At 41.2% G+C, this 26,884-nt stretch overlaps 1 protein-coding gene and 1 long non-coding RNA gene across 6 annotated transcripts in view; one reads left to right on the forward strand and one right to left on the reverse strand.

Moving 5' to 3' along the window:
- Positions 1–8,523, forward strand: part of NHLRC2 (NHL repeat containing 2) — a 59,159-nt gene extending 50,636 nt beyond the window's left edge. The window contains exon 11 of the mRNA XM_042909290.1: positions 1,040–8,523. Within this exon, the coding sequence (XP_042765224.1) occupies positions 1,040–1,296 (257 nt within the window). The 3' untranslated portion in view covers positions 1,297–8,523. The remainder of the gene's footprint in view (positions 1–1,039) is intronic.
- Positions 1–26,884, reverse strand: part of LOC122202769 — a 52,230-nt gene that overhangs the window by 8,488 nt on the left and 16,858 nt on the right. For all 5 annotated transcript variants that reach the window (XR_006194873.1, XR_006194871.1, XR_006194872.1 and 2 more), the window contains one exon: positions 4,978–5,070. This is a non-coding gene — a long non-coding RNA (uncharacterized LOC122202769). The remainder of the gene's footprint in view (positions 1–4,977; positions 5,071–26,884) is intronic.

Consider the following 26,884-nt stretch of genomic DNA (forward strand, 5'->3'; position numbering starts at 1 on the left):
GCAATACACTAGAAGGGAGACTGAGCAGCCTGATATAGGCAGATGCCCAGAGTCCATTGGCTCATCTTGAAGTGAAAAGAAAGAAAGAAAGAAAGAAAGAAAGAAAGAAAGAAAGAAAGAAAGAAAGAAAAGCTAAAAAGTAGACACAGAATTTCATCACCACTCAGCAGGTGGTCTGGCTTTTGTACAAATGGCCCAAGTCATTGAGAAGTCATGAGGTTGTGTTCAGTGTCTTCTGTGTGACTCGGCAGGAAAGCATGTCCTGTGTTTTCCAAATGCTGGCTCTTGGTGCTGAGCCCTCTGAGCTGAACGTCCACGTCCATGTGCGCTTCCTCAGTAGGAACATATGTTCCTTCTGAGAGGAGGCGCTCACGAATGAAGAGATCTTAACACTTCTGATACTAGAAGCTTAAAGGTTGTTAGTGGCTTATTAGACTTGTGTTATAATCCACGTAGTGAAGCCTAACAAGAGTTATGTGTGAAAATGAGCTCAATAGAATCTCTTAGTATTCACATTGTTGAGCCCATCTGAATAACACACGCAGTATTTGTTTCTAAAAATTACTTGGTTTTTACCTTTGGGTATTTAATAATTCATCATTACTTAAAGGACTTGAGCATCACCACAGAGTTGTACACACATTTGTGTGCCCTCATTTATTTTGTAGTTTTCATGACGTTCCCGAACACTCTTATCTGGTAAAAATGACCTGTTTAGTTAATTTCTAGAACTTAATAGGTTTCATTTTTAATTTCAAGGATTAAGGCTCTATAGTCATATTTTCATTATTGGGTCTGATTTCAGCAGAAATTTGTAAGTTACAGTCTTCAGAGGAAGAATTTTAACAATTTGATATCAAGATCATTAGACTGGAAACATCTCATGGGTGACCATTATGTCCTTCACACAGAGCATAATGCCTCACACTTAGAGGCTTTCAGTAAATGTCTGTTGATTGAATCTAGTCTTCGTGAGGTTTGTCTGATTTCCTCCTTGATGTCTTACACAGTCTTTGTAATTTACGTGTTTATTTTCTAGGCAACGAATGGCTTCTTCGAGGACAGATACCCTCTGGAGTAATCGAGAGCATTTCCAGTCAACCAGCCATCTCACTGCAGATCCCTGGAGATTGCCTATCACTTGAAGCCATTCTATCTATCAGCGTGTTTCTTTATTACTGTAGCACAGACAGCAACGCCTGTATGATGAAGGGAATTATGTTCAGTCAGCCTTTACAAATAACCAGTGCACAACCAGGGTGCATAGCTCCAGTAGAGCTCAAGTATGTATTTTAGCAAGCCAGCCAGCTACCCAGTCACCATAGCCCCTGGCCTCCACCCTCCCAGTCACTGTACCTTACGAAAAGCAGCTTTATTTCTGCCTCTGGGTACCAGGAGACCCATTGCTCAGTTCTAGCAACTGATACTAAGATAAAGCTACGCTTCATATTTACTTATCTATTATAAACAAATTCCTTCATTCTGGCTGTGTACCAGCTAAATCACTGACCATCATTTGAACCATGATTTTGTACTTTGTGCTATTTGGCACAAAACTTAAATCCACACTGTAGTCTAGACTATTATGAAGATAATTTGCAATGAATACTGATAACAGTAATGAAACCAAATATTTTAACTTTTTCTATCTTTATTAGTAGCGAGTAGCACATTTAAATATATAAATTTCACAATAACTTTAAACAGAACCTAAGATCCAGTCCACATGTTGGTATAAGGACACCTGCCATTCAGGGCCTAAGGTCTGTTTTAAGCCAAAAAAAAAAAAAAAAAATCACATTACAGAAGCTTAAAGAGTATCTGGGTGGTAAATATGTTCTCTGTTCTCTATGATTCTCTCATTTGAGAGCAATTTAAAAGAATGTCTATTTTTATTATAAATTATTTGCTATTTTAACATGCCATTATTAATGCCTTATAACTATATACAGAAAAAGAGGTCTAAGGATGTACAGACTCAATTCCTGAACTTTTTCTGATTGAATACAGTCTTACCGGGTAATAAGTGAGGCCCCAGAAATACTACAACTTTCAAGGAGAAAGGGACTTCGGGACATATTACTATCTGTGATGCTATTTATGATAAAGAATAAATTGTGACAGCTGAATCTGAGTAAATAGGTATACGTTGTCTTAGAGGTTTAAATTTCACCTGTAAGCATTAAAGTATGCAGATTCGTTGGATTTGGGGTTTTTTGGCTCCCCTATACAAAACTTAAATTATCATTTATTGTGATGTTTTTTAAAAAATCACTTTTAAGCCTTCAAGGAAAGTTTTAGTGTGAAGCACTTTCATTCTATTAATATGTATATATATTTATTACTCTTTAAAATATTAGGGCTGAAACATACAGTGATTAAATGACACCGGGGAGGTTTTTAACCCCAAAAGAAATTGCCAGTAGAAGATAATGGAAAGTTTTTTTCTTATAATTTCCCTTTATAACTATTTAAAAGCCTATTCTTGTTTTTACTACAACTGGTTCAATATGTTTGTGATTTAATCAGCTTACAGGATTTTGAAAATGTCAGGTATAAACTATATTTCCACAATAAATATTTATAGGCAAGATGACATAATATGCCTTTCCCCCCTTCAGAAACAAATTTGAACTATAATCTTTGGACTACCATCATCTGCCCATTTTTCTTTTTGAAATACAATTTTGAACATATTAATAGCTTCATTTACTCAGGTTCTCTAAATCTCTGAAGGAAATGCATAGTCATGATTTGGATTTAATTTGTAATCTGCTAAAGCTATTTTTAAAGAGAAGCATAATGTAAAGTTAAAAGGAATCTTGTTTAAAGTTATTATATAATTACCTCATAAACCTTTTCTTTCCATAAAAAGCATTCAGTAATAAAGGAATGAATAACATTAATATTCTTTTATGGAAAATAGGCTGAAGTCCTGTTTTAATCTAATTTGAAATATTCTACTTCTCATTTCCATTTGGACATGATGAGAATATTTTGGGTTAATCTTTTCCTATTTAAAAAGACATAAACAATTTCACTTCCTGGGAAAGAAGTATATATGGTTTTAACCCAATTTAGAAATACCTGGTAATTAATTTTTCAATATAATATACAAACACACATATGTATTATGTATCTCTATTCCTTTTGTCTAGACAGTTTTCAGTTAGTATTAAGCTTATATTTTCTTTCAAAATAGTTCTATTGAACATTCTTAGTCACCAATATGCACTATTTCTTACATTAAAAATATTATTTATGTGGATTTAGTATGATTTTTTATGAATCCTACTAAAGCAGTATAAGTAGGTTCCTAGAATTTATGACTAACATAAACCTCTTACATAAGAGGAAGCACTCGAAAGTTTATTTTTAAAAACTTCTTGATCCTTGTCTGCCTTCTGTTTTCTATAAGGACTTGCATTTTTTTTTTAGCTTTAGCTTTTCTTGTATCAATTATGTCCAGTGATAGTTTAAAAAGAGTCAGATTTTAGTATAAGTCATCTTAATCAAAGTGCCAGTAATGTGGCATCACACACACTTTGACACGATACCTGGGATCTTTGCCCTGAATTATTGTGCTGTTTTTGTCACTATTTTTCCCATCACTCTCTGGGATATTATTTCACAAGCAGTAGGACTTTTTTTTTTTTCTGAATTTATACTCAGGATTAATAGGATCCCTGAAAAGAACTTTGCTTATCTTAAATATGCTGCCTCAAGCAAATATTTAACCTACTCACAAGGAAAAACTTTACAGTTGAATCACCCATAAGTGTAATTCTGGCAAAGTTCAATGACTACAAAACAGTTTTCCCCCTGACTGTTCTAATTAAAACTATAGTTATAGTATTATTAGGTCTGCAGAAAGCTATAAATCTTAACACAGCCAAAAATATTTCACACGTGCTGATGAATATATGTGTGTGTGTACACATGCACATGTATAGACATGCACAGATACAAAGATCAAGTCAAGAACTTCTCATCTAAGTTTCTCTTATGGGCAGAATACTTTTGGTTAGTATCACCAAAATAAGTTACTCTCTGCTTGTTTGTCCATGGTTGGAAATTTTAGGAAAAAACTGAAAATAGATATCTGTAATAATTTTCTGCCTGCACAAAATTTATTATATCTGCCAATTAAAAAGACTTCAGTCTGGCCCTTGTATTTGGTATCGTGTTTAAGAACAATCATCAAAAACTAAATTCCATAGTTCACGATTGCATAAAAATATCTGGGAGGAACTATGTCAACGGTGGTTCTCCTCAATGATAAAATTATAAATATTTTAATTCAACTTGCCTATAGTTTGTTTTCAGTGAACAATGTGTTATTTTCAGGGGGGAAGAAGTTTTTTTTAAAGATTTAAAGTGAAACTGAATTTAAAGGAAAACTGAATTGGAAGCACTGATGTAACTTCTAAAATCACCTTTGTTGCAAGGATCAGAACATAATTTGGAATGCTTTGATCTATTGGTTCTCTTAAGTATGTGATTTGGTAAAGACAGAAATGATTAGGACTTTTTATTCTGGTGTTTTTATTGCGTAATGTGTAGAGGTTAAGAGCACGTGCTTTGCAGGCTCTTGGACTCTAACCCTATAAAATGGGGCCACTCTACCTGTTTTATGGGGTCGCTATAAGGATTCAATGAAATAGTGTTTGTAAAGCTTTTAGTAATTAATGGAGCTGCTACTTATTAGCTAATGATGATAATTTATGACCATAAATATCTAGCTTGACATTTGCTTTGCAATTGCAATTCTAAAGGAAAATATTTCTCAACCATCTATTTGATATGTTAATACTCCCCATAGAGTTGGGACCCAATAAGAGAAACACAGTTTTATAATAAAGTGTATTACTATTTATAAATGATGTTAGAGTTAGAAGCCTACAGTTTTATGAACATTTTCTTAAACCCAGAACTACGACTAATTACCTTCCTTTGAGAGGGTCCACACGTACTCACCCTGCACCCATGCCTGTAATGCAGTCTGATGGTGCTCCACAAAATCTTCAAAGTGCCTTCATGCAATTTGCCTCCTTTGAGCTTCCAAGTAACCTACGAATCAGACAAATAGATGTTACCTCCATTTTAAAGATGAGAAAATGGCTCCGGAACGTCGGTGACCATATCTCAAGTTCTCAGAGTAATACGTCAGACACTGGAGCAGTGCCTGGCACAGGCTGTCGTTGGACCAGTTTCGTGGAATGGTTAAGAAGGTGAATCGTGAGTGATCTTTTATTTGAATACTGGTCTCCTGACTCCTGCCTACTTGCAGATGTAGAGTGAAGACAGCCCTCGGAATTAAGAGCACTTGCTTCTGTGAATGCTTTCTCAAGCCTGTGTGGTATTTACAGAGAGCTGAATATATTGAGTGCTCAGTATGTGCCTGGCACTTCTCTAAGTGCTTTTCATGTATTAGCTCATTTAATCTTCACAACAGCCTTCTGAGAGAGGTTCTATTTTTCCTTATTTCCCTGACGAGGAAACCGAAACAAAAGAGTTACAAGCCTTTCCACCAGTATATTCAAGATCACGCATTTAGGAAGTGGCCAGGCCTGGATGCGTCTGCTGAACTACCATGTCATACTGCCTCTCAAAAGTATTTGTTTTAGACCTACATCTTTTGACGCTATATATAGTAAATAATAATCTAAAGAATCCAAAAAGTCCTAGTGATGATTGTTTTTGAAATTTAACTTAAATCCACTTAACCGTATTAGCTCTTTGACTTTTCATTATACGCTCTTATCCTTCATGGCTTGGAACAGACTGTATACTTTTGTTTCCCAAAAGATTTTGTGTACTATTCTCTCAAATTCAGATGTCATCCAGGATTTTTCTTGGCAGATGGATGTATTAAGGAATTAAGTAGATTTTTCAGTGTTAGCTCCAACAATGCTATTTTAATTGGTCTTCAAAAGGTAATTATAAGACCTTGTCATAAAGGATAACTTAATCCTTAGAACAGGACTGTCTCACAACCTAAAAATTTTGGTCATATTTAAGAACATTTTAATAACCAAAGTGAGTTCCAGAAGCATAGTATTTGGCCAGTCTTGGTAACACACAAAGTTCTCTGCTTACTCGTGTCATAAATGGCACTGGTAGGTAAGACCTTCGCCCCCCCCCCCCCCGCCCCCCACTCCAGTGACTCAAATATATGCAATTCTATTACAGTAAACCTATTCTAGCGTTAGGTACTGAAAGTGTGAAGTAAAATGTTACCACTGTGACTCCGTGATCATCTAGGAACAAGATTATAAACATCTTTTCATTAAATAGTTGGCTAATTTAAATCATTAGAACTTGCTAATTGCTATAAAATCTCATTCCTGAAACCCATAAGGAAATGTAAAACTCAAAAGGTAATTACTGTGTCATACTTTAGAAGTAGAATTCACTGTTAATTGCCAAGATTTCCTCCTCTTTCTCCTGTGGCATGTACATAGTTGATTTAAATGAAGAATTCACACTACCCATAAATCTCCATTTTGTCCTGAATAATTGTTTGTTTTCCCCATGTTCTTGCAGTAGGGTAACAAAGAGTAGTATTAGAAGTTAGGGTCTTACTGATCTGTCTACATGTGTTCCGTGACCAGCAAACCTTGGCCCTTTCGCACAGCAGACCTACAGGTTCCACTGGCTACTTCTGGCTTCCGGGCAGCTGGTCTGACCACCCAGGACCTGGGCACAGTGGGCCAGGAGGCAGCACTAGGCAGCTTTTCTGATTGCTACCCCTCCATTTCCTAGTGTGCTGATTGGGTTTCATTATTTTCCAAGGTTCGGGTTGAACAGTGAAAATTCTAGATCCTGGTTGTGGGATGTTTGCCTAGTTCGAGTTCTCCGTTGTCTGGGGTGTCCCTTCTTCAAGGCATGGCGCTCTCGAGTACACCCTAGGGCATTTCGTTCTGTTGAAAGCCCCAACCAAAAGGAAAGAGCCACAAGTATTTCCAACTATGCCTCCCTGCCTCTGCCGGCAACCATACGCTAAAAAACACTAAACAAGCACAAAGGGTTGCTAAACGACCATATACTCAGGCCTTTTTGTGACTGCCAGGGCATGGTGTGAATTCCTTCCTCTTCTAGCAGCAACTTACAGACCTGATGTTTTTCAGCGATACAGAGTTCGGCAAAATTTGTCAATTTTTGAAAACCTGAGACTGAGTTACATGGACAAACATAATTTATTGCCTTTGTTTTTAATACACGCGGTTACATACTTCTATTTGAAATAAAGTGAAATGAGCCCTCATAATGCTGAGAAATCGGGGGAAAAAAACAGCCTTCAGATTTAAATATGCCCAGTTTGAACAGTATTTTCATGACTCTGGTGTGCTGTGCTCATAAATATCTGCTAAAACATAGAGGGCAAAACAGTAGTTGATAAACTATGGTAATGAAGGGTAAAAATAGACCTGTTCCTTTCTCAAAATGTAGAAGGACTCTGCCATGTAACAATCTTCTATTGTTAGAATCTGTGGTCATTATTCTTAATGCCACCAGAATTACAATCATTCTGTGGGTATGTACAGGATGGGCTGCCTGCCCTGCTCATTATGCTGTTCAAAACCAACAAGTTTTTGCTCGTATAGAGTTGAAATGTGTTGTTTCACGCACGTCTCAGATACCTGTCATCCCGATTTACCTGTAGAATACATACTACCATTTCCTCTCCACACCTTAGGCTTCCCTCTCTTTAAAAACAATGGTAGTTTCTATAGAGGTTTCAGCGAGGAGCTATGGCTCTACAGCAGAAAGGTTTTGGTGTGGCAAATTCTTTTTTTCTAGAATTCCTAATAATATCTCAGTTTCCAGAGCAGAACCGTACCCCCATGTGCTTTTAAGATTAATTTCTCTCTAGTCTGCAATATACCTTCCTAATTATATTCTACATAGGTTAATTTTTTTTTTTTTTTTAAAGTTTGAAATTCTCACTGTCAGGGGTGCATTGAGAACCAGTTTCGAAATACTTACATTGCTTTAATTACTTTACATGTGGTTTGTGGACAGAGTTTGCTGTGTGCTTGAGATATGTATGTATAAAACAGATTTCCGAATTGTAACATCTCATAACTTTGTCATATTTTAGAGACTCAGACTCTCCCATCTTTTGTGTGGATAAAGTTGTGTTTTTATTTTTGAAAATACAGTTGGTCTGCTGTGCTGACTTCATATCTGTCATTCCAAAGGTTTATTTTTTTCTCCAAAGATTAAAAAATGCAATGAAAATCTAATTTAGAACATCACATATTGATATTTCCATCCATACTCTAACTCTAAAAATGTTTGTGGTCTGCTTTTTTGTTTCATGTAGACAGAGTAATATATTTTTATATAACATTGTATTTCTACACCGATCTCGACTATTTTCAGTGATGCTTTCCGGTGCACGTGTTAACAGAAGATCATTTGGAACAACTGTGCGCACCGGCCCTCATTACCGACTCAAAAGATGTGTAATACGTGTGGTTATAAAAGCAAGAATGTATTTATACTCTATACTGAAACCTAATGCCTCTTTTCTAAAACTTTGCACATTTTGTTCATGAAATAGATTAAATATTTTCTCTCTAAAGCCACGTTTCTGTTTTTAATATGCTTTCTGTTTTAAGTATATCATGAGATAATTTTACTGCTTAAAAACCTATAAATCGTGGTTTATTATTTGAACTTTGGGGGAAATGAGCATAGGACTTAATGTTTAAAAAAAACTGCAAGCAAATAAAATAAAATCATGAAATCATAACTCCATTAATTAAAAATCGTAAATTCAAAAATACATTTAGGGAAGGTGATCAATTTAGTAAATGGTCTTGGGAACATTTGAAAAGAAAAAACATCTCTACTTAACACTATATACAGAATTTTAAAGGAATTAGTGGCAACATAAAAATTGAAAATACAAAATTCCAGAAAAAATGAAAAAATATAGTGTCAGGGGTAGGGATGGTATTTCTAAGTAGGACCTAAAACCCAAAAGCAATAATGGGAAAGATTGATACGTAGGACTACACAAAAATTTTAAGCATCTGTATAATGAGAACAGAAATGAAAAGTTACAATGAAAAACAAAGTACTGCAAAACAAAATTGGACATAAGATTAATCATTATAATATGTGAGGAGCTCCTATGAACTAATAAGAGAAAGTTACCCCAGTTGGGAAACAGGCAAAGAATGCGAGCACACGGTTCATAAAGAGCACTAGAAGGATGCCGACTCCCCTAAATCAAATGCAAATCCATCCATTGGACCATTTACTGAGCACCTCTGATCCTGTACTCTAGAACCAGTGATGAACAAATTAGACAAGATCCTTGCTCTAGAGCTTGCATTGTAGTTGAAAAGAGAGAAGAATGAATAAAAAACCCAAAAGGGTAATTTCTAAAACAAGGTAAATAAGAGTAAAGGCCTCACGCTGAACTTGAAAGTAGCCAATCACACATCCACCTGCAGAAAGTGCAGAAGCCACGGAAGCCACTTTTTCCCAAAGTGGTTCTCATGGCAGAGTTTGTGAGAGCCACTGATCCCACATTCCCCCCCACGCTGAATTGACAGACTTGAACTTTGTCCACACAAATGTCAGATGATATTTCAATGCCTGTTTGTATCTCTTGCCCATTTTTCTGTTTCCTATGTGCTTACTGTCATGCAAACATTCTTCCTCCAGTCTTGATAGTGCATGATTGCAAATACTTTCCCCAAGTAACTTACCTTTTCATTTTCACTAAGGTGTCTTTTGCTGGGGGGAAAAAAAAGTTTATAAATTTAACATAGTCGATATATTTTGTGTCTCATTAAAAACATGTTTTCCTATTCTAAGCAATAAATGATAATGTGCTTACTTTCTACTAAGACTTGTAAAGTTTTTAGGTCTTGAGTTTTGTGTATCTTTTTTAAGTTTATTTATTTTGAGAGAGGGAGAGGGAGGGGCAGAGAGAAAGGGAGAGAGAATCCCAAGCAAGCTCCACGCTGTCAGCACAGAGCCCAACATGGGGCTCGAACCCACCAACCCGTAAGATCATGACCTGAGCCAAAATCAAGAGTCAGACGCTCAGCCAACTAAGCCACCCAGGTGCCCCAAGTTTTGTGCATTTTTTAACATTTAAGTCTTTAATTCCTCTGGAGTTTATCTTTGTGTATGTATGGAATAGGAACCCAGTAGTGGTGATTTATGTATGAATAAACATGTTTTCTACTTTCATTGCAAAACATTCTCTCACTGACATGACATGCCTCCTATGCCATGTGTCAAAGCTCTGTACATGCACGAGCCTGTTTCTGCGTGTTAGCGCCCCTAGGTATTTACACGAGAGTGCTGTAGGCCAGGCAGGATGCGTGTGCTGGAGAGTTCATAGCACCTGTGTTCAGCCAAACTTAGAAACAACCATCGTCGGAAGAGTCCATCAAAGTCAGGTAGGGGGTGGGGGAGAGAGTCCCCAAAGATTCCACTCAACATGATGACTTTCCTATAAAAGTTTAAACAACGAAACATACTTTAGGTATATACATATAGAGAAGATGAAATTATTTTAAAAAGAAAAACTCGGAAATGATAGCTACCAGATTAAGAATGGTGGTTAACCTTGGACACAAGGAAGCAGAGAGGGGAGATGAAGGTGACCGTGAGACATGAGTCCAGCTTGTGGGTTGGACAGCGGTTTCAGGACTTTTTACTGGGAGTGTTAAGAACCAAGGATTATAGTGAATATATGCAATTTTATGCACCTGCATGTCATTATAAACACAGGGCGATGAGGCGCAAACTTCCTGCCCCGAACCGGGACCAGAAGGATGGGCGTCAAGTCAGAGGCTACGCAGCAGGCACATTTTGAACGTGAGTTGCAATTATTTAGGGTTCGAATAGAAGCCATTATGAGCCTTTAAATAGGGAAATCCTGACTCTATTTTAAAAGATCCCTCTGGCTACTAAGTGAAAGATGCATTATGAGGAAGGGGGCAGGGAGAGGGGAAGCAGTTAGGAAGCTATTCTTTTACTGGTCCCAGCAGGAAAAAGCTAATTATGAATTGGGCGAGTATGGGAGAAGTAGATAAATCGGAGACATTCTGGAGGTGAAACCAAGAGGATTTGCCGATACATTTGACTCTGCAGAGTAATGCAAGACCACAGAGATGACCAGGCAGTCTGGAACCACGCAAAGAAATCCTAACAGTCAATGGGAGAAGACAGGACTGTTTCATGAGCTTTAAAAATGTTGGTTAAAATATTAAAAACTCTTGGGGCGCCTGGGTGGCTCAGTCGGTTAAGCGTCCGACTTCGGCTCAGGTCACGATCTCGCGGTCCGTGAGTTCGAGCCCCGCGTCGGGCTCTGGGCTGACGGCTCAGAGCCTGGAGCCTGCTTCCGATTCTGTGTCTCCCTCTCTCTCTGCCCCTCCCCCGTTCATGCTCTGTCTCTGTCTCAAAAATAAATAAACTTAAAAAAAAAATTAAAAAAAAAAATTAAAAACTCTTAGTGCCAATTATGAAAGTATGAGGAAAATGAAAAAAATAATAAAGCTAAAACTTAGCACACTGTCGTTTAAAACATTACAAATGTTGATGATACACAGCAAGTATTTTTCTTGAAGGCAGATTGTCATACGACTTTCCAAGTTTGAATCAGCTACCGACATTTTTATCCATGCTTTCAATGCTGTGCTCTATGTCCTACAGTTTCTTTAATGCGAAGCTTTTTTCCATCAGCACTGCCTCTGGGACACCATCATCCCTCTCATCAAAGCCACTTTCCTCATGCAGGTCAAGGTCACCCTCACTCAGTTTCCCTGGATGCCGGTCAAGTCTATCGAACAGCGACAGCGTTCCCAAGGCCAGCTGTTGCCTGTGTGGCTCCATCTACATTCAGCTCAAATGTCACTTCGGTGTGTTCACGTTTTTTTTCTTTGCTGTACTTTCTGTCTTTCCCTCTTTGGCTCATCCATGTTTCTAAAATGTCACGTGGCTTTACCACCAGGAAACGAGAAGTCACCACAGTTACGCGCTCTGCTGTCTGTGCATGAACGGAATACCACGCACACATGACCAGTCACCAGACTTTGGGAGAAGTGACATTGTTGGTCACGGATCGTGGGACACATCTGCCATTATGCAGTGATTTATGGACTGAGGGGCTAACAGTGAGGTTTATACGTAGGTCATTACAGTCAATATTCTGTGCAACTGAAATGGGAACCGTGTCCTTGAGGGAGTGGTTGTTGCTTAAAGTGTTGTAACAAACTGGGCGTGTCACAATTGTTTGGAGCAAGAACTTCGGCGGAATAGAGAGATGGAAGGATATAACAAAGCCTAATAACCACACAGAGCTGAACATAGGGGATAGGGAGGGACTAGCGTTTATTTACCCGATAGAGGTTTGTCTTGTCTGAAATGTTACGAATTCGCGTCACAACTGTTGAGAGCAAACTAAAGTGGGGAAAAGATGACTTCTGTTCCCTCCAATCACACTGCTCGTCTTGTGTCATCCCTGGAAGAGGTAACCAGAAGGGTAATAGGACAGGCAGGAATGGATAGATAAACGTTTGTGGAGGGGAAAGAAAGCCTACACTGGTTATCTTAGAAGATGTGCAGAGAAGTCACGTAAATGAGAGTCAATCTGTCACACGATACACTATCGTGTCTAAAACACACCGCCTTTGTGCCAGCTGACCTGACGCTGTCACTTGGTCACGGAACGAACACGAGCCAAGCTACTTCTTCTCCACTGACACTCAGTTTCCTCATCTGTTAAACTAGATATTATTACCTCACGGAATTATTTTACAACGTTAGAAGAGCACTTAGCCCAGTGACTGACAACTAATAAATACTCCAAACCCTGAGTCATTTGTGCTAATGGAGAGCGCGGCTTCTCTGCCCGTGAATGTCTTCAAATAGAGATGAGAAGGCAGTGGACGCGTTTATCCCAAGTATTTATCCTAGCAGGTGGGCAATGCAAGCCAATGACCTCAGGTTCGGAGCTATTCTAAGATTCTGCAATTTACAATGTATTTGGAAAAGCCTCCTTGTTTCGCTTTACTTCAAAATAACAACAATTTCTTATTTACACCCTGGGACTTCGTATTCATTTTTTAGAGTGAAATGCATACCTGTAAGCCAACTCAAGTTTCAGTACATTTGAAGATACACAGATTTTTTAATAGGACTGAGAGAAGCGTTTAAAACATTTTCACCTAGCCAAAGGCAACCTTGTTCGTGTACATAATGTTCTGGTAACTCCATTCTCTAGCTAATTCCACTGTTTTTTTGAACTCCTAACTGGGTTAGAAACTTGGGACTTAAAAGAATCCCGAGGCGGGGAAAATTGGCTATTCACCCCCTCCCTTTGTTTTTAACGAATATACCACAAAAATATTTGAAATATTCTTTATGTACATAAAACCTGATTTAGGATATAAAAAAAATTTTTTTAATGTTTATTTTTGAGAGAGAGAGTGAGAGAGCACAAGCGGGGGAGGGGCAGAGAGAAGAAGGAGACACAGAATCAGAAGCAGGCTCCAGGCTCTGAGCTGTCAGGACAGAGCCCAGTGTGGGGCCTGAACCCACGAACCATGAGATCATGACCCGAGCTGAAGTCGGACACCTAACCAACTGAGCCACCCAGGTGCCCCTCAACTCAGTTTTTAAACCATCAGGTTTTAGTGAAACTAAGATGAGAAACCAATTTTTTCACAGGAATGCACACTGTACTTCCTTTTCCTATTCGCCAAAGCACTTGAAGTGACCTCCTTCATGTTCCGATAGGGTTCAGCTTCAAGACATCTCTATAACCTTTAAAGCTCGCTTGTGCCTTAGGACTCCATAACGCTCATTAACGGGGGAAAAAAATTTCTCATCTTAGTCTCGCTAAAACCTGATGATTTAAAAACTGATTTGAAGCAATCCTGTTGATTTATTTTGAGGGGGCATATACCCCCTCTCGAAAAACAATCAGCAGCACTGACACACCACTGGATGCTCAAAAAGCAATTTTCACATTGCAAAAGCTGGAAAATGTATTTGCCTGTCATTTAAGCAATTCACATTCCTTGACATGGATCTATCTAGATCTAGATATAGTTTAGCTATAATCACTATGAATATGTCACAATCTATATATATATATACATATACACACATATATATACACATATACGTGTGTGTGTGTGTGTGTATATATATATATATATATATTTATATATATATATATATATATATATATAAATATAAATATATATATATATATATATATATATATTTATATATATAAAATTGTGGCTTACATATGTATCATTTGTGGGTGTGTACATTTGTAGTTTCCCCTGTTTGACCCAAAACTCAAGTTCTGGTCAAGCTTAGAGCACAACTTTAGTAAGTTTAATTAAACTTTGCCAATCACAATTTCAGTCTATGCCCAGCATATTTTAATTTCATTTCGTCGCCAAGAGAAACCGATAGACATCATCACTGTGTCTGTTGTTTCTTCTTCCTCTTATCGAAGAAAACACTGAACTGCCCCTAGCAGAGTGGGAAGGCCAAGTTCTGCAATCCTGCCAACACAAGAGAGTACTCACTTCCCCTAATATTGTTAAGGTTGTAATTTGAAAATCCTCCTCTCGTTAAATAACAGTTACCTCTTTAAACTGACTTTGTTCTATATTAGGCATTTCTTTGGAAATGGCCCCACAACCAAGTCCCTTATTAGAACAAGAAAGATAAGGAGGGTAAATATTTGAAGTGTAGTTTTTATCTCCCCATCCCGGAGAGGGAAAAAACAATAGGTCACCCATGTTCAGGAAGCTGGCATGACCTAAGCACCCAAGCATTGCCAGGGATCTAATGAGGCTGTTTACCCTGTGCCGCGGTCTTCAGGCAGCAACACAGCTAAGTTAGCCTCGCAGAAAAGCAAGTAGGAAAGACAGCTGCTTTTATTTGTTTAACTTTCTGGCGGAAGAACAAAATAATTATCTGTGTGGCCCAGAACCTAATAAGGTTCTGGCTTACTTGCGCTTCGCTATTACAAATGCTAAGATATTCTTGGGTGCTTTGCCGCGGTTCCGAGTGGTAGGCGAAAGGTACCGCGCTGACCTTAGTTTGATAATTTGTGTTAATAAAATGCCTCGGTCAGATTTTATCATCATGAAGGAGGTGATAGAGAAGCTGCATTTGTCGTCACTCATGAGATCTAAAAATAAGGGTCTAGGCCGGTTTTAAAATGCAATTCTGCAACCTTCATGGGTAGTACATTCTATTATTTAAGAACCTTGCAAAGTGACGGTTCCTTGTGTCTAAGTACCTTGCCCTGCATTATAAGCCTTCCACTTGTTTGGTGCTCCATGAACATGCATCCTAGTTCTTCATAACCTGAACCTTCTCTTTCCAAAGTTAATCATTTCATATTTTAACGCTGTCTTCAATTCAATCCTAATTCCCCACGTATATGTCTCCTAGGTTCTCTTCCTCAGCCCTCCGTTTTCTGTCAGCCCTGCCTGAGCCGTTCCACAAACCACCTGAAGCTATAAAGCCAGGAATTAAGCAATGCTTTCTGTGAAAAGGATAGCGAGTAGGGGAGATAAGGCATACTTCCAGAATGTCCCACAAGGAGTTCTGCGGACCCTCTCTCCATTGAACAGCTGGTGAAAATTCTTTATAAAGATCCTAAAATCTAAAATCTAAACCGTCTAAAATCTCTGTAAACTGTTCCAAGGGCATACAGCAAATGAAGAAACATTTATTCAAAAAAGTCTACCAAATTTAGGTTAAAAGCTGGAGAATCTGTGGCATTGGAGCCATGACCCACTCTCTCACTCCCCCGACCCCAGATCGGTATGACAGAAGCTCCACTCCAGTGAGTGTGGCCAAGAAGGTCAGACTCTTCGTCCCCTGGTCCATAGGAGAGGGCTGCAGCTGTTCCCCAGGAAGGCAGGCTGCCAACATTCTCATCCCCCCAACCTGGGTGCTGAAAACGCTGACTTCCAGGTGCATACAGCCAAGAGGTCAGGGTCTGCTTTCCTTCACCCATGCTCACTCATACAGTGGAGGCTCAGCCCCAGGCATGGTGAGCCAAGAATACTGGGACCGGAGACGCCCTCACAGGGCAGAGGTTCCACACCAGATACAAATCAAGAAGACCAGAGGCTACCACCCCAGCCGGTGCCCTCCTCACAAAGCATGAGTCCACTATCCCCACTCCCATCGTCAGAACAGTGATACAGAGAAGCAGCAATGAAACAGGGGACATTACTACCAACCTTACAGAAGTAAAAATGATGAATGAATGGGAAATGAATGAAAAATATCAATAACTTTCTATAAAGACAAAAGTGACTGAAACAGACTCAAGAAGAAATAGAAAATATTCAAAGATCTACACAAGTTAATAGACAGAACTAGTAATTTAAAAACTTCTCACAAAAATATTCCCAAGAACAGATGGCTTCACTGGTAAATTCTACTAAGTATTTTAAGAGGAATTAATACCAATTCTTCGCGAAAGTCTTCCAAAAAGTAGCAAAACATTTCCCAACTCATTCTATGAGGCTGGAACCAAGACAAGATAAACGGGTCACAAGAAAACTACAAATCAATATCCTTTATGAATATAGATGTAAAAATCCTCAGTAAAAATGTAACAAACTGAAAAAAAATCTAACAAACTGTATCTTGCAACCTACAAAAAGAATGGCATGTCATGAATGTTGTACAATAAAGAATTTGTCTGGTCTTTGCCTAAGGTTCCTGGCGTGGGGCTTCTAAAAGCCTTGGAATCTCCTGAGTGATGAAGTGTTTTTGTTATTTATAAGCCTCCTGGATCATATCTAAGTTTATGCTAATGCAGTAGCTCCTGGTGAGCCCCTGGGTAGCTTCAGGATGGGGGCTGATCATGGTTGGAAAGCCCAACTTTGTGATAAGAGTGTTGAAGCTTTGAGTCGCATGTTATCAACCTGATTTCCTGACCCCCAAAGAGGATAAGGAAGGCTAGAGACGGAGTTCAATCACAGGGTTGATATTCAGTAAATCATGCCTATGTAATGCAATCCTAATAAAAACTCTGGACACAATTGGTGGGGCCTCCTGGCTGGTGAACACATCAGTGTGATTCCATGCTGATTCCATGGGGAGAAGGCACAGAAGCCCCATGTTTGGGATCCCCCCCCAGACCTCACCCTACACGTCTCTTCATTTAGTTATCTTCCTGAATTTTGTGAATTATTCTTGTGAGCTCAAGGGGGTCATGGGAACCTCCCAGGCTTATAGCAAGTTGATCTAACATGAAATCAGTCTTGTTGTAGACACTGCCATTTTACTTGCGGGGTCTATACTGACTCTGGTTGACAGTTGTTATCTTTGAGCACTTTGAATATGTTATGCTACTGCCTCTGGCCTCCATTGTTTCTGCTAACCTTATTGGGATTCTCTTGTATGTAACATGTAATTTTTCTCTTACTGCTTTCAAGATTTTTCTCTCATCTTTGACTTCCATAATTTTTATCATGATGTATCTATTCATAGATCTCTGTTTTTTTATCTGAGTTTATTTCATTTCTTGGACGTGCAGGATATTGTTTTTCGACAAATTTGGTAAGTTTTTTCTTTATTTATTTTTCTACTCCTTTCTCTCTCTTCTCTTTCCAGTATTCCTGTTGATGCGCAGCTTACACTAGGGTTTGCTCTTGGTGTTATAGACCCTATGGGTTAACAAATGTATAATGATATGTAGCCGCCATTATAGTATCACACAGAATAGTTTCACCCCCCCAAAAGGCCTCTGCCTCTTCATCCTTCCATCCTACCTAACCCTTGGCAACTGCTAATCTTTTCACTATCACCATGGCTTTCTCTTTTCCAGAATGTGATATGATTGGAATCATGTAATATATAGCCTTTTCAGATTGGTTTATTTCTCTTAGTAGTGTGCATTTCAGATTCCTCCATATCTTTTCATGGCTTGATACCTTATTTCTTTGAGTGCTGAATACTATTCCACTCTCTGGATGGATCACAGTTTATTTACCCATTCATCTACTGAAGGACCTCCCAGTTGCCTCCACGTTCTGGCAATTATGACTAAAGCTGCAATAAACACCTGTGTACAGATTTTTGTGCGGACATAAGGCTTGAGCTCATTTGGTAAAAACCAACGAGTGCCACTGCTGGATACGATAAAAGTAGATTTCATTTTCTAACAAATTGCCAAACTGTCTTCCAGAGTAGCTGTACCATTTTGCATTCCCCTCAGCAATGAATGAGAGTTCCTGTAGTCCCACCTCTCCATCAACATTTGGTGTTGTTGGCATGCTAGATTTTGGCCCGTCCAGTAAGTGTGCGGTGGTATCTCAGTTTCTTTAATTTGCCTTTCCCTGATGACATGTGATGATGAGCATCTCTCCATTTGCTTATTTGCTATCGGTGTCTCTTCTTCAGTGAGGTGCCTGTTCACATCGTTTGCCCTTTTAAATATCAGGTTGCCCATTTTCCTTATTGTTGACTTTTTAGATAATAGTCCTTTATCAGAATGTCATTTGCAAATATCTTCTCCCAGTCTGTGGCTTGTCTTCCCATTCTGTTCAACTAGCGAATTTCTAATTTCAGTTGTTATATTTTTAAACCCCAGGGCTTCCATTTGCTTCCTTTTTACGATTTTTCTCTCTTCACTGATGTTCTCTACGTAACGCAACATTGTCGTCATACCTTCCTCTACTTCTGTGATCACGCTTTCCTTCGGTTGCGTGGACACATCTATAGTGGCTATTTTGAGGTCTTTTTCTGTTAAATCCAACATCTTGTTGCTCTCACAGACAGCTTCTGTTGCCTGCTTTTTTTCTGGCGTGTGGGTCATACTTTCCTGTTTCATGCATGCCTCATAATTTTTTTGTTGGAAACTGAACGTTTTAGATAACATATTGTAGCCACTCTGGCTACCGGCACCCCAATTGTTATTGTTGTTTGTCTGTTTAATTTTAGTGGCTGGCTGGATTACGGTCACCCTGGGGTGACTGTGGTATTCGCAGGGATCCCTTCCTCTCTTTGAGTAACCACACCCAGCTGTTAAACTCTCATCATTTCCAGCTGCCTCCTCTATTGTTTGCGACAGTGCACTGGGGCATAAATTGCTCTACAAATGAACTCACTCGAATTGGGGCTCCTTTGAAGGAACAGTTTCTGAGGTCAGTGTCAGGAGGGCTCCTCCCCAGCCTCTTCTTCCTCTGTTCCGTCCTGCAAACCGGCCAGCCTATAGTCTAGGCTGTTCATGAAACCTATGAATCACCTCTCAACTGCCTTTAACCACAACGTCCACTGCTCTTAAAAGTGCCTTCGTATTTGAACTCATTTACTGTTGTAAATGAAATCAGTTCCTTCAGGAAGAGATGAGTTGCCTTTACAACGGCTTCTCCCCCTCACCCCCAGGCAAAATCTCTGAGCCAGGGCCCGGGAACTGGGAATGCCACCGTGGCCAGCTGCTCTCTGAGTGACATTTTTGCTCTAGGAGCTGAGCACTGCCTGCAAGGTGAGGAAGCAGCAGGTCCCCGAGGTCCTCCTGGCTTGCATCTCCCGGCAGGGGCAAGGACAGTCTGGGTTCCGGTGTTCTCATCGCACCTTACCCAAGGTCAAGTCTCGATTCCAGGAGCAGGGGCTGGGACAAAGAAGGAAGCCCCCGCCTCTTGACCACGCTTGCTGGGACTGAGACACAGCACTTGGGGGGCTGGGAACACTGGAGTCCTGCTCCTCCCAGGAAGAAAGCCCTCCACCTGGGGGCTGGGGGCAAGGCAGCCTGTGCTGGTGGCCACAGTCATCTGGAGTGGAGACCTTACTTTCCAGAGCCAGCAGGACAAGGGAGGGGGCAGTCTCATTTCAGATATTACAGACTCTCAACTTTTTTTAACCAAATTTGCATAGATTTCCTCAAACAGAGGTTTCTTCATTTACTGTCGTACCGTAGGACCATTTCCAGAGGCTTTAAATGCTTGCTGTTTTAAATCTTTTCTACCAGTTTCACCAGGGAGATCAGCAGAGTCCCGTACACTGGTGTTCGAGAAATTGATCTCCTCTCCCACGTCGTCCTGTGCTGTACTCTGCACAAGGACCATCATTCCCTGCCTTGCGTTCATGAGACTCTTCTTTCCTTTACGACTGTTAACAATAGCCATCTCCAAAATCTCCAAAGCCATCGTGCATCTTTTAATATCATCAAGGCAACAAGGCTTTCATCCAGTCACCAAGGAAAATGTTAAGCTGCACTAGTAGAAATTCCAAAACAGCCTTCCTGCAGCCAAGATCTCACCTGGCATTCAATGGTTCGAAGAGGTGTGGGTGTGGGTGTGTGTATGAAGGACTAAGACTTGAAGACAAGAGTTTTGCTTAACTGTCTTGGTCTTTTTAAGCTGCTATTACAAAATTCCACAGACTCGGTGGCTTATAAACAATACAAAATTTATTTCTCTCAGTTCTGGAGGCCAGAAGTTCAAGGTCAGGGCACCAGCCAGGCTTGGGTCCGGTGAGAGCCCTCCTCTGGACTGCTGACTCCCAGTTTCACCACGCTCATGACCCAAGCACCTTCCGAAGGCCCCCCATCCCTCTTATTATTTCTACTTGACATAGAGGCCACATTATTAAACTGATGTTTCCCAAGGTATTTTCTGGGAAAATTCTAGTCTGAAGAGATTACATGAAAAAAAAAATTCCTTGCTTAGTAATTTTCAAGTTATATAAAAATAATTCCAGAAGAAGTCTGGCTTCTGATCTCACTAGATCTCAGGAGTAAGAGTCAGAGAATGAGCCTTATATTCATTACACTAAAACCAAATATGAATAAGCAATATTATTCCCATTTTATGGATAGAGAAGCTGATCTAATGAGATGGTAACTGCCCTGGTTTACGCAGTGTCCGTCCCAAATTCATGTCCACTTAGAACCTCAGAAATTAACCTTACTTAGAAATGGCATCTTTGCAATATAATTAGTTAAGATGAGGTCATGATGTGTTAAGGTGGTGTTCTTACAAAAAGAAGGAAATTTGGGCACAGACACATGAGAGAGGGGAGGCCATGTGAAGACATAGGTATTCAGAGATGCACAAGTTCAAGGCTATTGAATGACAGAGTCAGAGATGCAGTCATGCATCTAGAAGCTAAGGCATATCAAGGATTTCCAGAGGCTAGGGAGAAAGGAATGGAACAGATCCTCTCTGGACCCTCAGAGGGATCATGGCCCTGTCAACACCTTGAACTTGGACTTACATCCTCCAGATCTGCGAGAGAAAAAAACTTCTGGTGTGTTAAGCCCCCCAGTTTATGGTACTGGGCTACAACAGCCTTAGAAAACTGAGTAACTGTGTAAATAAATTCTATACAAAGATTTACTATTGCTTTAAAAAACTAACAGCAAAGCAGCATTGAATTCTAACTGGGTAGTATGCACTTACTGTTTAAACTTTTACTTAAAAAGTACAGTTGATTTAGAGGTGCCCCAATCATAGGCACTGGCTTTGTTATCACCAGTGGATCTTTAAGTATGGGACTTGAAAGGATTATGAGTATTCATTTCTTGTGAGTTAAATGCTCATGAATTTGGAGTGAAATCGATATTCTCTTTCTACTCTGGGTTAATTTTTTAAGCGTTTTATCAAAAATTTATTAAGCGTTTTTTGAGACATTTCTGCGGTTGACCAATTAATTTTTTTCTTATTTTCTGGCATATTGCTAACGCCAGTCCAACTTGTTCTAAAAATAAGGTCTTTTAATTAACTAACCCTTCAGAAACAACATATGGTAACCAGATTAAAGATTAAAACATGGACAGAAAATTCATCTTTGTCAAAGGACTGTCAGCCTGCCTTCTACCCTCACGCTTTCTCACAAATGAATACAATCTCATAACTCACAGCAGGCTGCTGACCCACAGGGAAGTTTGGTGAGAATTTTTTCAACCTACCTCCTTTAAAAAAAAAATACCTTCGAAGACTGTGATTCTGTTGTGGGAGGTGGGGTATGGTGGGCAGGGGACAGAAAGTGAAGGAATCTTTTAAAGACAACCTGAGGCCCCAGAGGAAAAGATTTTCTTTACAACTGTGGATTGTCCCAAAGGCATAGGCATATTTCTGTTGTTCTTGTTTTTGGTAGAAGTGGTGGCTGTTTGTTTTTTTGGAGGGAAACTCTGCAATGGTCTCTGCTTAAGGAAGCATTCAGATTTTATTTACTTTAGGGAAAGGAATGGGTGCAGACAATGGTAAACACGGGCAGGGCCTAAGTAAATGCAGTCGCCCGGTGAAAATTCTCTTTACTCACTTCAAAGCACTCTGGGATTTTCTGTCTTCTACTGTAGACACAGCCCCCCCTCCCTGAACTCTTACCTAAAAGACTCAGAATCTTGCCTACCTGTGAAGAGCTAAATTCAACAAGAAAAAAGCCTTTCCCTTTTGTCTCCTGGGTGTCTTAAGATTTGCCAAATATAATAGACCATCTCTTATATGTCTGTTTGTTTACACATATCTCTGTGTACCACTGATAAGTTGAGGTAATGTTCTGGTAAAATGCAGTGAGCTGTGTGGTTTGGGGAGGAAGAACTCTTAATGCTAGGTTTGGTTTAAATCCATCCCAAAGGCTGTGGACTCCCGGCTTACTCAGAAAGCTGATCAAGTCTGACGTGAGCAATCACTATGCTATGCCCCCGCCACACACACACACACACACACACACACACACACGCTCCGTGAATCTGCTTGTGTGGTGTCCCAAATATGTCCACATCCTAAGCCCCGGAACCTGTGAATAGGTCACCAAGGAACGCAGGCGGCCTCCAGCAGCTGGAAAAGGCAAGGAAACAGTCTTCCCTGGAGCCTCCGGAAGGAAAGCAGTCGTGTTTTTGGCTCACTAAGACATTTTGGACTTCTGACCTCCAGAACTGTTAGACAATAAATGTGTGCTGTTTGAAGCCACTAGGTACGGGGTCATTTGTCCCAACACTGCACGGAAAACTAATACCGGGGGGGGGAGTTCTGGTATTAAAAGAGAAAAGGAGGACAAGGAACGGAAGGAGGATAGAGAGGAAAAGCAGGCCCTGGCGCCTCTCCTGTCTCAGCCCAGCAAAGGTGTTGGTGCCTTAAATCAACCTGCTTTATAAAATTGCTCTCCTTAGAAAGGCCGGCCAGGAGTCTGAAGGCCGGGCTGCGTGCTCCACACATCAGGACCGGGCCTGGCAGAAGGCACTCACTGGTTGATGGATGGCTTATCACCGTTTCCCAAGCTCAATGGTTTCTTTCTTTTTTTTTTTTTTATCGCCCTCCTAGATTCACCCTCTCCCAGTATCCCAGTATGTAAGGCCCCACTTCTCACCACACATTCAACTCTTTGTCTCAACACCAGCCTTTGCTTTTTAAAAAAATGGTGGAGTAAATAAGGTCTTCTTCATTTAAACCCGAGTCTCACGTTAGAGTAAAAATAAGAATAATTAAGAGAAAGGGGCGCCTGGGGGGCTCAGTCGGTTAAGCGTCCGACTTCGGCTCAGGTCACGATCTCTCAGTCCGTGGGTTCGAGCCCCGCGTCGGGTTCTGTGCGGACAGCTCAGAGTCTGGAGCCCGCTTCGGATTCTGTGTCTCCCTCTCTCTCTGCCCCTCCCCTGCTCACACTCCGTCTCTTTCTCTCTGTCTCTCTTTGTGTCTCTCAAAAATAAACATTTAAAGAAAGAGAGAATAATTAAGAGAAGAGCCAGAGCGTCAGCCATTTGGTGGGAGGCAGGTGCACCACAGCAACGAATCCTGGGACTTCAGAGCATCCTCAACACAGATGCCACGGCAGCTGGCGAGCTGCGGACAGGCAAACGGCGTAGTCGGGGAGCGAATTATGGGTAAATAAAGCATTCTCCACGTTCATTCTCATGGTTTGCCACCAAGCTTTTACTCTGCCTCCGGAGCACTACGAAAGGGTAACTATACTGTGACAAATTCAAGACCCACCGCGAAACCGGTGACCCATCTTCCAGCGGGATGCACCTTCGTCACCTTGAAAGCAACAGAGATCCGCGTTTGATTTCTAAGTGCTTCTGGCCACAGCGAGTGGACTCGGCTTTCAAATGGAGCAAGCACGACAGTCTCAAGTCAACCCACGTCAGGAAGAGACAGCAGCCCGCACTCCCACTGAGAGACAGCTGGCCTGCTGACAAACTGGAGGCAAGGACGTGCGGTTTGGAACTAAATATGGAAGGTTCTAAAACTCCCTGTAAAGACCTCCCGTCACTCTGATGGAGCACTGGGAAGGTTTTCTTGGCCGCCTGGAGAATCACCACCGGCTCTAGTTAAACCTGTTTCTACTCCAGAGGAGCCCCCCGGGGGGAGCGCGGTGCCCCTCAGCCACCGCAGGTGGTGGCCCTGAAGAGAACATCCCCCAAATGGATCCCTGTGGTGGGTGGTGGCTGGCCGGCCTGGAGTCACCCCCCTGAGACAGCTGGGTGCGGTCTTTCCCCTGAACGTGAGAATCTGGGAGGAAAAACACATCCTGCCTCGGGCCTTTTTTCAGCTAGGTTTTACTGGATGGGCCCACCCCTGTCATAACACACCCCCAAAATGGGTCACAACGGCCTGTAAGAGCCGGTCACAGAATCGTGGGGACACACGAGTAGAACCATCACATTCTCGGGGGGGAATCGGGCCCACGGAGCTCGTGCCTCATCCACAGGGGCAGAACTGGCTTCAGAACCCAGGCGTCCAGAAATGCCCGTGCAGGCCTCATGCTTCTATCTATCTATCTATCTATCTATCTAAGTTTATTTATTTTGAGAAAGAGCGTGCACGAGAGCGGGAGGGGCAGAGAGAGAGGGGGAGAGAGAGAGAATCCCAAGCAGGCCCCGAGCTGTTAGCACAGAGCCCGATGCAGGGCTCGAACTCACAAACCGTGAGATCGTGACCTGAGCAGAAATCAGGAGTCGGATGCTTAACAGACAGAGCCACCCAGGTGCCTATTTCTTATACTACCGGTGCCTCTAAGGCTGCAGAGACGCTCGCCCTGCCATTTTCCCGCCCTACACTTGAGAAAAACTGGAAGGAGGACGTTCTTTTGTCTCCTGTTGACTTTGTGTGAAGACCGATAAAATGTCTCCGTGCCCATAACAGAATGCACTTGCTTCCCCTGAGATTAAATCTGTTATTTACTTAAGGCTTAAGCCTGGGCACGGGAGGAGGCGGCCCTGCTGTCTGGCTTCCTCCTGGGAAGGCTGGTGGGGAGCAGAGACGTGGGCCCCACGAATCTGAAATCGCCAGGTACCAGCTAATGTTGCTCACGTTCTGTGCCCAGCCCTGGTATAAGCAGCTGTGCTCACCGGGTCAGCTCACTTCCACAACGCCACAAGGAAGTCGGGGTTGTCATTACCCTCTGAGGCTGATGACGTGCCCAGGGTCACAAAAAGAGTGCCGCCCGCCGAGGACTCAAACCCTGGTCCGTGCGGCTCTACGGCCACCAATGCCACTTCCTCGCGGGCACCAAAACCCTCTCTATAAAAACGGTGTCAGTGTGGAATCTGACACATTTCAGAGATAAAGTATAAAAAAAAAAAATCTCAGGCGGTAGTGTTAAAATTACGCGCAAAAATAAATTCGAAACACGTCAAAGTCCATTAAAAAAAGACAAATGACATTAAGAATTTGTTGTTTTTTCCATCTACGCAAATCCACAAAAGGCCTCCCTCTCCCAAGCAATGATCCGTTTCTCTAGGTTGAAACCAGAAAAGCTGCGTTTCTTTTACAGCAGCCTAAACCTGGCTCTGCATGAATTCAGGGTGACAGTGACTTACTTCAGAGATCACTTTTATTAAAATTCATGGACGGGCACCTGCGTGGCTCAGTTGGTTGAGCGTCTGACTTTGGCTCAGGTCATGGTGTCACGTGAGTTTGAGCCCCATATCAGGCTCCGCACTGACAATGCAGAGCCGGCTTGGGATTCTCTTTCTCTTCCTCTCTCTCTCTGCCCTTCACCACTTGCGCTCTTTCTCTCTCTCTCTCTCAAAATAATAAATAAATAAATAAACTGAAAAAAAATTAAAAATAAAATACCAGGAAAAGTTTTGAAGAATAACAAATAGGACAATCAATCCACCCTTTCGGCCTGGAAATAAGAAGTCTTCAGAAACAGACAGTAAAGTTTGAGGACACAACAAAGCCACACCCAGCTCTCCTTCCAGTCGCTAATTGTCCTTGCCTACGAAACAAACAGCAGGTTCCAGGAAAGCCAGATGTCTTCATGTCTGTGCCCAGCATTTCTTTCTGTTTGCCATCCCCACTGATTCTTTCTTTGATGTCCCTTCCTTTTGCATATGCAGGTGCAGCGTAACTTAATTTGAGGCATCGGCAAGGTGGTTTTCAAAACCAGCTCCAGTAACACTGAAAGCGTCTACAATTAGGGTGAGGCACTTGAAAGGGTTCTTACATTTCATTTGGAAATTGATCTCTGCAGGGCTTGTTCGTAATCCCCATTACAATTACTGGGGATCAAGAAGGCTGGGAGTGCTTTCTCATTTGGAGGAAAGGCTAAGCGGATTTGCAAGAGGCTCTGTTTCCAGGCAGGGCACCATAGCTGTGTCTGGATGTCATGCTCTCGTTCAGCCTGGGTGTGTGAAGAAGGGCAAGGAGATGCTCATAGGAGAGATGAAAGATAGAAATGTGCCACTGGGCAGTTTAGGGGCTTGTGAATCTTTCTTTCTGCGGATGCACTTCTAATTCAGGGCAAGGCCGGGGGAGGGAAGTGGGCTGGTGAGAAAATGGAAAGCACATTTTAAGCCAGGGAGAGCTCTGAAATCTTATTATGCTGAGTAATTGCAGAAGGCTTAGAAACCCCTGGACCGCTTGGGAGGTCTGGCATCAGATGAGGACACAGTGATGTGATCATGCCT

Source organism: Panthera leo, chromosome D2 (genome assembly GCF_018350215.1).
Source record: "Panthera leo isolate Ple1 chromosome D2, P.leo_Ple1_pat1.1, whole genome shotgun sequence".
NCBI lineage: Eukaryota > Metazoa > Chordata > Mammalia > Carnivora > Felidae > Panthera > Panthera leo.